This window comes from Brienomyrus brachyistius, unplaced genomic scaffold, assembly GCF_023856365.1.
Source record: "Brienomyrus brachyistius isolate T26 unplaced genomic scaffold, BBRACH_0.4 scaffold32, whole genome shotgun sequence".
NCBI classification, from domain to species: Eukaryota; Metazoa; Chordata; class Actinopteri; order Osteoglossiformes; family Mormyridae; genus Brienomyrus; species Brienomyrus brachyistius.
The window spans coordinates 496,593-510,858 of NW_026042307.1; the positions used below are offsets into that span (position 1 = coordinate 496,593).

Below are 14,266 nucleotides of genomic sequence, written 5' to 3' on the forward strand. Positions count from 1 at the left end.
GGATGCTTTTCCAGCTGTTCTGAAGGATGTCCCAAATTTGCTGAGCTCTCCTTTGCAGCTTTTCCTTCATTATCTGGTCAAACTCCTTCAAAGCCATTTCTACTGTGTTTAGGTCAGATGGCCAGGTCATGTGATGCGACACAGTATTACTCTCCTTTTTAGGCAGCTTGGCGTGTCCAAACTATTGAGTGGTACTGTACATGTATGCCTGTGTATAACCTACAGATAAATATAGCCAACCAAGTAACGTGAATCTATTGTCAACTCCATAAACAAAGACCTCTTTGAAAGATGCTGGGTAACACTTTATGCAAGGCCGTGTTTTTAGTAAATTTCATACACATTCATAATGCATTATAATTCAGTAAAAAGCATCCTTAATGCTTATATCGACCAATGTAATGCATTGTAGCGGTATCTATAGTGCATTATAAATGAGAGCTTCATAAAGCATTCATAATGCATATACACATATACATATACATAATACACATGATTATAATGTTATGCCTTTCGATAAATATTTACAGCCATGTTTATGTATAATGCTTCATGAATGCATTATTACTTGTTATGAATGTGTTAATAAATGACTAAAAACGTGGCCTTAAGTAAAGTGTTACCAGGTGCTGCTTTTCTTTTGGGTTTTTTAGTGACTGTTGTTGTCCAGGTGAAAGGTAAATAAAACAAACAGTAAGTTCTTCATTTGTGCCTTAAGTTTATGTTGTCACCAGAAATTAAGAATAATTTATTCCAGTATTTACTGAATATCAAGTAATTAAAGCGGAATGTGAGTGTTTTTTATGCTGTGACAGGTGAACCAAAGCGGGAAATATGCACATAGCTGGCTGGAATATGGCCTTGGTACAGAGATACAGATGAAGCTATTCAGATGACCTCAGATCTCAATGACACAAGGCTCTCGTTGGCTCTTGTTGGTTCCATAGTGATTTCAGTGTATAATAGATAAAACAATAGAGGTTTGAAAAAAGAAAATGAGAAAATAAACACTCTTGGATCTGAGATAAGTGAAAAACTTTGTTTTATTGTCTCAACCTGTCTGGGGCCCTCCGCAAATATATGTTCTTAGATTCTACTGTAAATCCAAAAACACATTCCAGCGTTCTTCCAGAAGGTTAAACCTAACAAATCTTACCTCATCATCTCCTGTTTTGAGTTTCATATGTGGCTTGGTTATATTGGATATCAAACTGACAACTATTGAATGGTCCAGTGTAAGTCAGATTGTTTCCTTATCACCTAAGAAGGCAAGCAGCTATTGATTTTACCAGAAGGCAATGCTGAAAAACTGTCATGTGCATACAAAGTACATCAAGCTGCACAGTAATAAACAGCCAATTCTTATCAACATGCAGATATTCCAGGTAACAAACGTACAGTACTTTCATACAGTAAGTGCTATAAAAATGCAACATTCGTTCAAATGCCACTTTTATAACATTGCTGTAATGTTATAGAATAGTTTACTGTATGTGCATCAGGAAACTTGCAGTGCTTTGGAAACCTAGAGCTTGTTATATGAGTGGATCTCCACATACTGGATCTTGGCAGCAGAGGCATCCCAGAGCTTCACAAACTTGTCAGAACTTTGATGTGTTATTTTTGGAGTTTCTTTCTCGTTGTCTTTGTCCCATAGTGCATCCAGGTGCCATCACTTCCCCAGGTAAAAAATGCAGACGTCGCCCAGCCATCCGCATGATGTAACAGAAAATGTGACTCATCAGGCCAGGCTACATTCTTCCATTGCTCCATGGTCCAGTTGTGAGACTCACCTGCCCAATACCGGTGCTTGTGGTGATGGACAGGGGTCAGCATGGGCACCTTGACTGGTCTGCGGCTATGCAGCCCCATACAAGCAAGCCGAGATGCACTGTGTGTTCTGACACCTTTCTATCATAGCCAGCATTAACCTTTTATTCAGAACGGCTAGCTTTTGCTCCCCATGCACATTGATGAGCCTTAGTCATCCGTGACCCTGTTGCCAGTTCACCAGTTGGCCTTCCGTGGACTAATTTTAGTAGGTACTGACCACTGCATACTGGGAAGACGCTTTTGGAGATGTTCTGATCCAGCTGGCTAGTCATCACAATTTGGCCCGTCTGCCAAAAGTCGCTCCCAAAACCATAGTTGATAACAACGGTAGCAACTGACATAAATGGAACCATGCAACTGAATAGTTCCCACTATGTAAGTTGTAATGGGAGCTTTTGGGTAATGTAGCCCAGATCCTTATGCTTGCACATTTTTCCTGTTTCTAACATATTAACTTCAAGAACTGACTGTTGACTTATATATAATGGCACCCTTGACAGGTGGCACTGGAATGAAATCAACCAATCAATGTTATCCACTTCACCTGTCAGTGATTTTAATGTTATGGCTGATTGGTGCAAACCTGTCTCTGGACCTGTAGGCATCATCTCTGATTTGTACCAGGGTGTGCATGTCTGCAGAGAACCAGGGCTTGCCGTGATGTAGCCAGTCACTGAGGCCAGGTGTACTGAACTGCCATGGGTGGCAGCTTCCCTGAAGATGGTCCAATCTGTGCATTTGAAGCAGCCTTGTAGTGCAGATACAGCACGTTGAGGCCAGATTCTCACCCTCTGCAGCACTGGTTTTGTTCCGTTTCTACATGGGTCTGTATGCCGGATTTAGGAGGATGGATACGTGGTTTGAATGTCTTTATAGTACAGATTAAAGCATTTTGGTGATTGGTTATTGGAGCATTTTTCCAGTTTTTGATCTGGTGTATCTCTAGGTTCACTGCACCCTAAGAAATGAATCAATTTTTCCAAGTAATCCTGGAACAAAGGTAAGGAACAAGTAGAAAATTTATGCAAGTGGAATGGAAATGGGGAAGAGGCACTCCCATCAAAGAAAATGATTTGGGCAGTCGTCTGGATTTATATAGCTGAACCAAGTATTCAGAAGGTATGCTTTCAGATTGTGGGTCCATGTCCCATCTGAGGTTACTCCTTCCCACCTGAAAGGGGCAGTATGCAGTTCTGCAGCTGAGTTCGGAAGGTTGCCGATTCAAATCCCTTTGGGCCCTTAAACCCAAAAAGCTGCAGGGACTGGCTGACCATGCTTTCCGAACACTATGTCACTTTGGGTGACAGCATCTGCTAAGTAACTAAAGAAGTTTTAGATCTATTGGTATTGAATTACCAAGAAAGATTAAAAATGGATACGAAAGCGCAACAAAAAATGTTTTCCCATGAAATGTGTGTAAGGGGCCCTGATCGGAAACTCTAGAGCAATGCTCTCGTTTTGTCAGTTCTCTTGCAGAGTTTAAATGCTACGTCTTTTCACTTCCAGCGCCACAGGAAGAGATATTTAATTTTAGCTTCAGTGACATATGCTAGACTCTCTTCCTAGAAGCAGTGTATCTGCAGTAAAACTTCTCCTAAATTATCACTGTTACCCAGCACATATAAGTGATTCTCTCCTTGGTAACCAATCGGTTCAGCCAAACTAGATTTGGGCTCAGTTTTTATAGATTATGAAAGGACTGATTTTTTGCTTAATTTTTTTCTCTATATTTATATTGAAAAGTCATGTGGTTAATGTGTTAATGTGTTGAAGACAGGCTGCTCTGAATAGACAAAATTTAAAAACCATGCAACCAGGTCAAGTCAAGCCAACGATTCGAGCAACACGTAATATAATCTGTTCTGCGAGCTCAAGGCTAGCTGCTCGAAGAGAAGTAACAGCATTCAAAATATTCCACAGGATATTGCACTAGTCATGCAGAAGCAGAAGTCAGCAGAAGTCATGCAGGCATCAGTAAAGTTACTGCTAACAAGAGTGTGTTTTCACCTTTTTGTTGTAGCGATGGATTACTTTTACTAAGAATCCAGAAATCAAAGTAAATGGGCAAAACTGACTGAAAACGAAATTGAGGGAACCGAGAACTGAAACGTGATTCAAAGAAACAAAGTCAGGTAATCAGGCAAAAGGTCAATATAGTATACTCAGTATGCAGTATAACTCATAGTAGGGATACTTCACAATGCACTGAGAGCTATAATCAGTATTTAACAGCAAATACCATACAAGTGGTTTCCAGTACAAAAGGCAGGTGATCCAGGCAGAGTAGTCGGTTGTACAGAAGATCCAGGATGGCCCGAGATAAGCTGCACACAACTACCACTGCTATAATAATAACAGCTGCCCTCTCCTGACACACTGACATCTGCTGGCTTCTACCACATATCTACATTCGTGGCCAAATGTTTTGAGAATGACACAAATATTGGTTGTCACAAAGTTTGCTGCTTCAGTATTTGTTTGTAGATCTTTTTGTCAGATGTTTCTGTGATATGCTGAAGTATAATTACAAGCATTTCGTAAGTGTCAAAGGCTTTTATTGACAAATTACGTTTATGTAAATAGTCAGTATTTGCAGTGTTGGCCCTTCATTTTCAAGACCTCTGCAATTCACCCTGACATGCTGTCAATCAACTTCTGGGCCAAATCCTGACTGATGGCAGCCCATTCCTGCATAATCAATGCTTGGAGTTTGTCAGAATTTGTGGGTTGTTGTTTGTCCACCCGCCTCTTGAGGACTGACCACAAGTTCTCAATGGGATTAAGGTCTGGGGAGTTTCCTGGCCATGGACACAAAATGTCGATGTTTTGTTCCCCATTCACTTAGTTATCACTTCTGCCTTATGGCACGGAGCTCCATCATGCTGTAAAAGGCTTTGTTTGTTACCAAACTGCTCTTGGATGGTTGGGAGAAGTTGCTCTCGGAAGATGTTTTGGTGCCATTCTTTGTTCATGGCTGTTTTCTTAGGCAAAATTGTCCACTCCCTTGGCTGAGAAGCAACCCCAGGATGCTTTACTGCTGGCATGACACAGGGCTGAAATGCGGTGGAAATAGGTTTTTTGGGATTAAGTTGATTTTCATGGCAAAGAAGGACTTTGAAATTAATTGCAATTCATCTGAACACTCTTCCTAACATTCTGGAGTAAATGCAAATTGCCATAATAAAAACAGGCAGCAGATTTGGTGAAAATTAACATTTGTATCATTCCCAAAACTTTTGGCCATGACACTATAGACCCCCTGCCCCCACCATCAACTACATCTGTGCCAAACAGACAACAGCACTACACATTTTTTCAGACTGAAGTACATTTAATCAGTTTAAAGGATTTATGTTCTTATGCTGTATACATAGAAATGATGTCAAATTATGTTGCATGATTAATATTAATGGTAAAAAAGCAAATCAACAAACTTCATTCCACTAAACAAGAATGACAGAAATATATAAAATAATATATAAAATAATTACCAGTGTACTTATCTGTAACATTTTTAAATGGTTTATAATTTTTGGTTTGTTTCCTGGAAGCTGAATGTACCTCCATGTGCCGACTGACAATGATAGCTACTCTTCATGAGCAGCTCTGCTGCCAATGACTAACTAGTTTCACCTGATGAGCTGTATGTCATCTTGGTACGGAAACTGCAGTATGTCAGACAGGAAGACGATGCGAATGGCTGAGAGGGTCAAGAGGTCTCTTTCCGCTCCACTGAGAACGTTTTTAAGAACAGATGTAAGAAGAAAGCTCACTGCATTGTGAGACTCTTCACATGCCTCTCATGAACTGTTTGATCTCTTGCCATCTGGCCGGAGATATCACTCCAAAAAATCAAGATCAGACACAATGTGCAATAGCTTAAGCATTAACGCGTGTCGGATGGCAGCGTGGGGAGAATAATGAACAAAGAAAAATGTATTTTGAATGGCAGGTTCACCTTCAAAGCTCTGTTAGATGGGTCCATCAACAACACCCACAATATTTGCAGTTACTGTCGATGTGAAATGAGTTACCACCGAAGTACATCTGGTCTTAAATACTATAGCAGGCTACGGCTTTTCTCAGAACGATAGACACATTCGCATTTTTATGTCTTAACATATTATGATAATACTTTTTTAAATATAAATTATTTATTTATGGGTTACTATTATTATTTTTTATTTAGGTATTCCTTTAGCTATACATGTGAATGAGGTGGTCTGTCACACGCTTTTGTAATGTCTGAACTGCATAATTTACATCTTCCTCAAAGTCATTCTCTAAGAGAGTATGTCTCCAGTCAAATGGTATTCTTTCCGGAGATTTCTTCAGTGTCTGAGATTGGATGTAGGCTTATTAAGTTTATTGGCATTTCTAATTCTTTCATATATATTTTTTGTAGTAAATTGTCACCACGCCTTTCCAGATCTTTGTAAAATTATCATATTTTCTCCAATTTACATATTATAGCTGGCTGATTTCGGAGTGGTGAGGACATTTTTCACTGCTCGGTCAGTTACAAGTAGTGAAATGGAGAATGAAGGGCAGACAACTGCAGAGCCAAACAAACTTGGGTGAGGGTAAGGACTGTCCCTACAGAACTTAACAATATTGTGACATTAGTCACTGTCAAGGATTGGATCCTGACAATATTGTTATAAGTTACCGCATGTTATGTTAATATTAATTGGCCAACATTAGCATACTGATGGTGATGATGCAGATATCTTATGAGTGACATTTAGGTATTTCCCTTCCACTTTGAAGTAGCATTGCTGAAATATGGATTCGAACCAGGATTGTCCATGGATTGTACCATTGCAATTGTGTGATTTGGGAGGGGAAGGGTATTCACAATTTGTTGGGTAAAACCAAGTGGGGGGGCAGGTAATTTTTGCACATTACAATAAAACTGATATTTTAGTCCTTGTTGGTATTATGAATAAATCTCAATGAAATTGTTTTGGATGGTATATTTTAGAACTGTGTATGTGGGATGTATTGTATTGAGGAAGATAATTGTTAGATTAATTGCTAAAGGGAGAAGTTGTTTTAGCCTGTTTTAGGTGATTTTTTTTGTTGTTGTTAATACGTTGTATTTGTGCACTTTTGTGAGAGAGGATAATACATTTTTGCACCTTTTAGAACTCCATGCCCTTCTCTGGTTCCCGAAGCCTCTGGCCTCTCAGCCATTCTTAACAGTCACCTTTGTGCTGTTACGCATCCGAGTGATTTAAAACTGAGAACCCCCTTCCCTCCCTGAAATAGTTTTTCTTTATTTTTTGTAAATATTTAAAGTTTTTTTTTTGTGTTAAATGCATATGTACCAATATCGCATTAAAAATCGTATCTCAAACCCTCTTCTCTATCCGTTGAGGCTCTTTGTAAATCTTGGGTCAGACATTTAGGATAAAATGGCTTTTTGCTTTAAAAAGGTTGCTGACCTTGTGGGATATTATGTTGTGTAGCCTGAGGGCGAGACGTAAATCCGAGCGCGGGATGCTGGGAAGGTAAAAGACAGAAGTAGGATAGTGGCTCATATGTGGTCGATGTAAAAGGTGTTGCATTAAATAAAGTTCCCCGAATGCTACTACAGTGTTACCCTCATGCTTATTAGAATAGTCAACACAACAAGGTGTCAGAAGTGCATTGTGAGTAGCCACGATTCACTCACACCGGGGTGCAGTATAGGGAGAACAGTTTAGACATTAGTCCAAGACGTTACCTATAGTGCGCTTTGCTGAAAGTTTGCAGCCGTGCCATTGTGCATTCGTCCTGGAGGAGCTTACAACCCCTGGTGCCAGATAGAATACCGGACCGAGAGCTACCTTCAGTACCGGAGCCGTTTGACTTCGCTAAGCCCCAAGATTGGCCCAAATGGATACGGCGATTTGAACTTTTTCGCCTGGCAAGCAACCTGCATGTTTCCCTGGAAAACAACCAGGTGGACACTCTCATCTACTGCATGGGCGACGAGCCAGACGACATCTTGAGAGGGCTGACACTCGTGGACGTGCAGAGAGGTACCTATAATGCCGTGCGCAACGGACTGGACTCGCACTTTATAGTGAAAAGGAATGTGATTTACGAGTGAGCCAGGTTTAATTTGAAAAAGCAGGGGAAAAACGAGACTGTTGAGTTTATAACGGCCCTGTACCCGCTCGCCGAACACTGTCGCTACGATACTCTACACGACGAGCTTATCTGGGACAGAATAGTACACATGCAGCTAGACAGAGAACTGCCGCTGGAAAAAGCTACAAGCATGGTAAGAAGAAGTGAAACAACAACAAAGCAGCCTGCGTGGTGACTTAAATGCAACCGAAAAGGAGCCAGCACCGTCGACAGAATAATTAAGAGCGGCACAGCGCACAAAAAGGATAAATCAACAGTCAAATGAGCTTTCAAACCGGCCAAAGCAAAGTTTGCGATAGGCAGCAACAGGTGCCACAAATGCAGCAAATTTCCTTCCCATCCTAGGCAGCAGTGCTAGGCAAATGAGGTGAACTGTCGCCTGTGTGGTAAAAAGGAACATTTTTAGCGTGTGTGTGCTTCAGCCACAACGGTGCATGAGATAACTGAGGATGACATTGTGTTCCTGGAGTCTGTGTCCATGGGAGAAGACCCATGGATGGCGGATATTCTGGTGCACAAAAATAAAAATTTAAGATCGATACTGGAGCAGACGCGACTGCTATTCCATAGTGGGTGTTTAATGACATTTATTCACGCACCCAAAAACTGGCACTGAAACCAGTGACGGGGAGACACCTGGGACCTGGTCGGCAAGCCCTTGATGTGTGGGGTGTTACTGACCTTCTGCTGCGAAAAGGACAGACAGAATCAGCAGAGGAGGTGTATGTGATAAGGAACCTGCACACAGCTCTTCTGGGCAGGCCAGCTATTGCAAGTTTAGATCTGGTAGCTCGGCTTGACAGCATTAAAAAGGAGACCCGGAAGAGAAAGTACCCAAAGCTGTGCAGCGGCTTAGGCATTCTACGGCGGCCCTATGCTATCAAACTTCGATCTGATGCAGTGCCCTTTTCTTTAAAAACGCCACGGAGGATTCCGACGCCCCTCATGTGCAAAGTCAGGGAGGAACTTCAATGCATGGAGAGAATAGGCGTCATCAGCAGAATAGAGGAGCCGACTGACTGGTGCTCAGGAATAGTGGTAGTGTCTAAAAAGAATGGTGGTGTTCGTTTATGTGTTGATCTGATAAAACTAAATGAAGCAGTATGCAGAGAGAAATACGTACTTCCTATCGTAGCAAGTGCTAAGGATTTCAGTAAATTCAATGCCAATACAGGGTTGTGGCAAATTCCCCTAACAAAGGAGACGGCAAAGTATACTACATTTATTAGACCCTTCGGGAGGTTTTATTGTAACCGTCTTCCGTTTGGCATAAGTTCAGCTTCCTAGCATTTCCAGAACAGGATGGTGACAGAGGTTGCAGAGGGACTCCATGGTGTCCTGTGTCACATGGACGATGGGCTCGTCTGGGGGAAGACTGAAGAAGAACATGATGCCCGCTTACACACGGTGTTAAGGAAGATTCAAAAGGCTGGCATTACCTTGAATGTGCAAAAGTGTGACCTGTCCAAGAGTAGGGTGAACTATCTCGGTCACATTCTTTCCGCCCAGGGAATTCTTTCCGATCCAGTCAAAACAGAGGCCATTCTGAATATGCCACCACCACCATCTAGTGGAGAAGGACAAGCCGCTCAGAGACTTGTTGTCCAAACGGAACCATTGGGTTTGGGGACCAGACCAGGCTAAAGCCTTTCAGCTTTTAAAAGAAGAGTTGTCCTCAACTCCGGTGTTGGCCCTGTACGACCCCAACAAGGACAGTAAAGTGTCAGCAGACGCTTCATCCTTCGGGTTGGGGGCGGCCCTCACTCAGAAGTGGGCTGACGAATGGAAACCTGTGGCACATGCATCACGCTCCCTCTCCCCCATGGAGCAGCGCTATGCTCAGGTAGAAAAAGAAGCATTACACCTAACGTGGGCATGTGAGCGATTCAGAGATTATCTGCTTGGCATACACTTCATGATCGAGACGGACCACAAACCGCTTCTCAGTCTCCTTGGAGCACAAGCTTTGGATACTCTACCTCCCAGAATTCAGCGCTCCCGAATGCGACTGATGAGGTATACATATTCTATTGTGCATGTTCCAGTGAGGGACTTATGGGATGCAGATGCACTTTCACGGGCTCCAGTCCGGACGAAGCCCCACCAAGGTGACATGTATCTAATGGCGATCGCAAGCATTTATGTTGACGTGCTGTTGGACAACCTGCCTGCAAGCAGCTTGTACTTAGACAATCTGAAGAAACACCTTGGAGCGGATAGCGCTGGCGCACAAGTGATGAAATGGTGCACGGAGGGGTGGCCCGATCGCTCTGGGTGTGTTGGACCACTAAAACCATAGTGGCCTGAGTGTACTTTCCTTACAGTACATGACACACTGTTGCTTAAGGGCACAAGGCTTGTGATACCCTCAGCACTGCGCAACGATGTTCTATCTAAACTCCATGAGGGACACTTAGGTGTGGTCAAGTGCAGGGCTCGGGCACGTCAGTCTGTGTGGTGGCCTGGCCTTAGCTATCAGCTGAATGAAGTTGTTCATAATTGCCGGATATGTCTGAAGGAGTGGGACAATCACAGAGAGTCACTTCTGCCTACTGTATACCCTTAGAGGTCATGGCAGAGGCTTGGAGTGGATTTATTTACACTGAAAGGGCAATTGCTATTCCAGGTATGTTGAAATTGCTTGCCTGTCTCCCGCAAAATCCTCTGTTGCGATTACTCATCTCAAATCAGTGTTTGCAAGGCATGGCATCCCCAAAACTTTGGTGACTGACAATGGGCCACAATTTTCAGCATTGGACTTTGCGCACTTTGCAGCTGCGTGTGGGTTTAAACATGTGACAAGCAGTCCACTGTTTCCTCAAAGCAATGGGGAGAGCCGAGAGAGCAGTTCAGCCCTCACTGCTGCATCAAGAACAGTCCTGAGGTCCTGTAGGGTGTGAGACACAAGAGCATAGTCATCTGCATACTGTAGCTCGAGGACCTTCAACCTGTACAGCTTAGTGATTGCTTGCAGCCTCCTCATGTTGAAGAGGTTTCCATCCGGCCTGTAGGCTACTGTTACCCCACTGTTGTTGTCCTTGTAGAAAAGCAGGGTGTCACACGCCCTGTGTGACAAGCACACACACACACACGTACCCATTTAAATGGTGCCCTTCCATTCATTTCTGTGGGAAAAATCCTAATCCCAATCACGACACCCTTAACCCCAACCCAGCCCAACCTTAACCATAAGTAACCAAACCAAATACAAGTCTTTCGGCATTTTTAGTTTTTTTTTTTTTTTTTAATTGCAGTGACCAATTTTTTAATAAAATCGAGGTTGTCCTTATGAAGACTGGGAAAATGGTCCCCACAATGTAAGGTATACTTGGATCTCTCTCTCTCTCTTTCTCTCTCTCTTTCTCGTGCATGCACACACACATACAATATGTGTATATATACACTTTATGGACAAACGTACTGGGACACCTGGCTATTACATCCACCGGTACTTATACAGTACAGCAGGAACCTTCATGACATCCCATTCTAAATCCATAGGCACCTATATGGAGTTGCCCCCCCTCTACAGCTATAACAGCTGGCACTCTTCTCGGAAGGCTTTCCACAAGATTTTAGAGTATCATTGGGAACTTTTGCCCATTCATCCAGAAGAGCATTTGTGAGGTCAGGTTGACAGGGCTCTGTGCAGGCCACTCAAGTACTTCCACACCACACTCACCTTGTCTCCACATTGTCCTCCCACAGACCCGCTTCCCAGCCCGGGGTGAGATACTGTTGGAGGCCCAGGGCAAAGAACTGCTGTTGCAGGTTGAACGTAATGAGTAAGTGCCACCCCCTCCCCTCAGGTCCGCATGCAAACCCCTGCACACAGCGTATGGTGATCAAGGCTTCAGGCTTCTGGCTTCCAGCTTCAGGACAGCTGTTCTGTGAAGAAAGGTGGTAGGGCTGATATATATCCTACATTAAAAACATGTTTTGAAGTTTTCCGTAGCTTATTTGACATTGCAGTCAATGCTCAGTCTCCCACTTAACTGGAACCATTGTTATATTTTTTGGTAAAACTGTACTTGAGGGTGAACAAGTACTTAGTAGCAACTCAGTCACTACTGAATTGCAAATCGTGAACAAATACAGCAGTTAAGTGATAAAATATATGTCACAATTCATTACTGATGAACAAACATGTGATCACTATTTCGCTTATGTTCAAAACTTGTTCCTTCAGCAGTTCCGTCAGTAGTTCACGAATATTTACAGTACTAACAGATATGATAACAAATAGATACAAAAATCACAAATAGTAACTCACCATATAGGGTCTCAGTGCCTGACATTTTACCTGCAGCATAGGAAAATCTGTCACTGCTCTTACCTCTTACCTGTCACTGGATACCTCATTGTATCCATCCATACATTTTCTATACTCGCTCTTCCTACTCCAAGTCATGGCTTTTCAGAGCCCGGAAGCTATGAGCACAAAGCAGGAAACAACCCAGGATGTGGTGCCATCCCATTAAGAAGCACACACACACACACACACACACACACACACACACACACACACACCATTCACACCTACAGACAACTTAGGATCTCCAATTACTGGAGTACCCAGAGGAAAGCCCAAAATTACAAGGGGAGAACATGCAAACTCCACACACATGGAGCCATGGTGGAGACTCGAACCCGGGTGCCAGAGGTGTGAGGCGACAGTGCAAACAAAAACAACGGTCGTGTAAAACAGTATGAAATTATATATTATCCAGTGGCGAAAATTAACACCAGATGGTTGTAGGGGAAACACACACACACTGGATAATGTTACTTCCAAAACTTTTCTCCACATTTAAGGCTAAATATAAGTATATCTATTGACTGAATTTGTACTTTTGTTACAGTGGTGGATGGTACAATGCCATAAACAGGTGGAGTAAGCCAACGCAATAACCAGCTACGCCACCCTGGTACTTTCACCCAGGGCTCTCCTACTAGCCTAACACTAGAGGCACACAGGTTTGGTCCACCGTCAGCCAGGAGCAAAGACCTGGTTCCAGTACAAAAATATTAATATTTAAAAATATTTTTAAAGAAATACACTGAATATGAGCAAGAGTGTGGCAGTGTGGTAAACCACACCCCCTTAAAGAAGTCAGCTTCTTAAAATAGGACCTCAGATTCAGCCCTGACACACTTTACTCAGATTTATACACAGTTATGGGGAGGCACTAGCGGCAAAACCACAAAAAAAATTATAAATCCAACAAAACCAAAGCACCTGCGTAACAGACACAAACACGTGCACACATACTGCACGGCATTACAAAATGTTGTTTCACACTGTGTGTGTGTAAAATAGTTGATAGATTAATCTATAGTGTAGGTGGGCCGGTTTGGATGTGGGTTGGGTTGGATGTCCAACCTTGCCTTCCCATAGGACGCAGCGAGATGCTTCTCAAGTTACCAGCATATGTATATGTGAGGGTATATTTATTCATAAATGTCAAAAATGATTCATTTAATTTTTATGTGGAATTTTGTACAGTTATCATGGGACAGATGGGGAACAAGGGACCCAAATGCTGAGCAAACAAGTAGCCAAAACATTATACATGAATCTAAGTTAATCTAAGGGGCGGATCCTGTTTATGCTGTGGAGTGAAGGGAGAAGGAGGCACTCATGCAGACGCGGGGATATCGCTTCAGGTACAAACACTCAGAAGGGGATCGGGACACACACACTCACTGGGCCAGGGGACACGTTGAAGCACAAGAGGGAAAGCAAGCAGTCGGGATTAAAAAGGGAAGATTAAATGGACATGCATCTACAAGTTCTCGCAAAGAGTAGACCTGTGACCTGTACTTTGAAGCGGGGTTACTGACTTATCGGGGTAACTTGGTGGATTGGACACTTGACAAATGGATAGGACACCACTGAAAATGAGCAAAAAAAAAAGGAATTTAGACTACACAGGACCTATCAGAGATCTTCTCCCAGAAATGGCATAACAAAAACATATAATGTTAAAATGGAGAACATCTTTCTGTTATTGTGTTCTATGTTTTGAAAGTTGCCAAGAAAGTAGTTTCTGAACGTCAGTGGCAGGACCTCGGTGGGAGAATGTGGGAATGCTACCAGTATACAAATCGCAAAAATGGGAGTAAAACTTAAGGGGGACCCCAGCTGAGTCGGCAGGAGTGATAGTAGGTGTTTTGTTGCTGTTGGTGTCTGTGTGTTCACTCCTGTATAGAGGGTTTCAGCACCTTTTGTGTCCTTCCTGTGCTGACGCTGTTGTTGATTGCTGATTGGATTAGCCTGTTTGGTACAATCCAG

The 14,266-nt window shown here is 42.7% G+C and overlaps 1 protein-coding gene across 1 annotated transcript in view; it reads left to right on the forward strand.

Moving 5' to 3' along the window:
• Nucleotides 1-14,266, forward strand: part of LOC125721103 (disintegrin and metalloproteinase domain-containing protein 33-like) — a 67,356-nt gene that overhangs the window by 17,960 nt on the left and 35,130 nt on the right. The window contains exon 3 of the mRNA XM_048997036.1: nucleotides 11,680-11,756. Coding sequence (XP_048852993.1) covers nucleotides 11,680-11,756 — 77 coding nt within the window. The remainder of the gene's footprint in view (nucleotides 1-11,679; nucleotides 11,757-14,266) is intronic.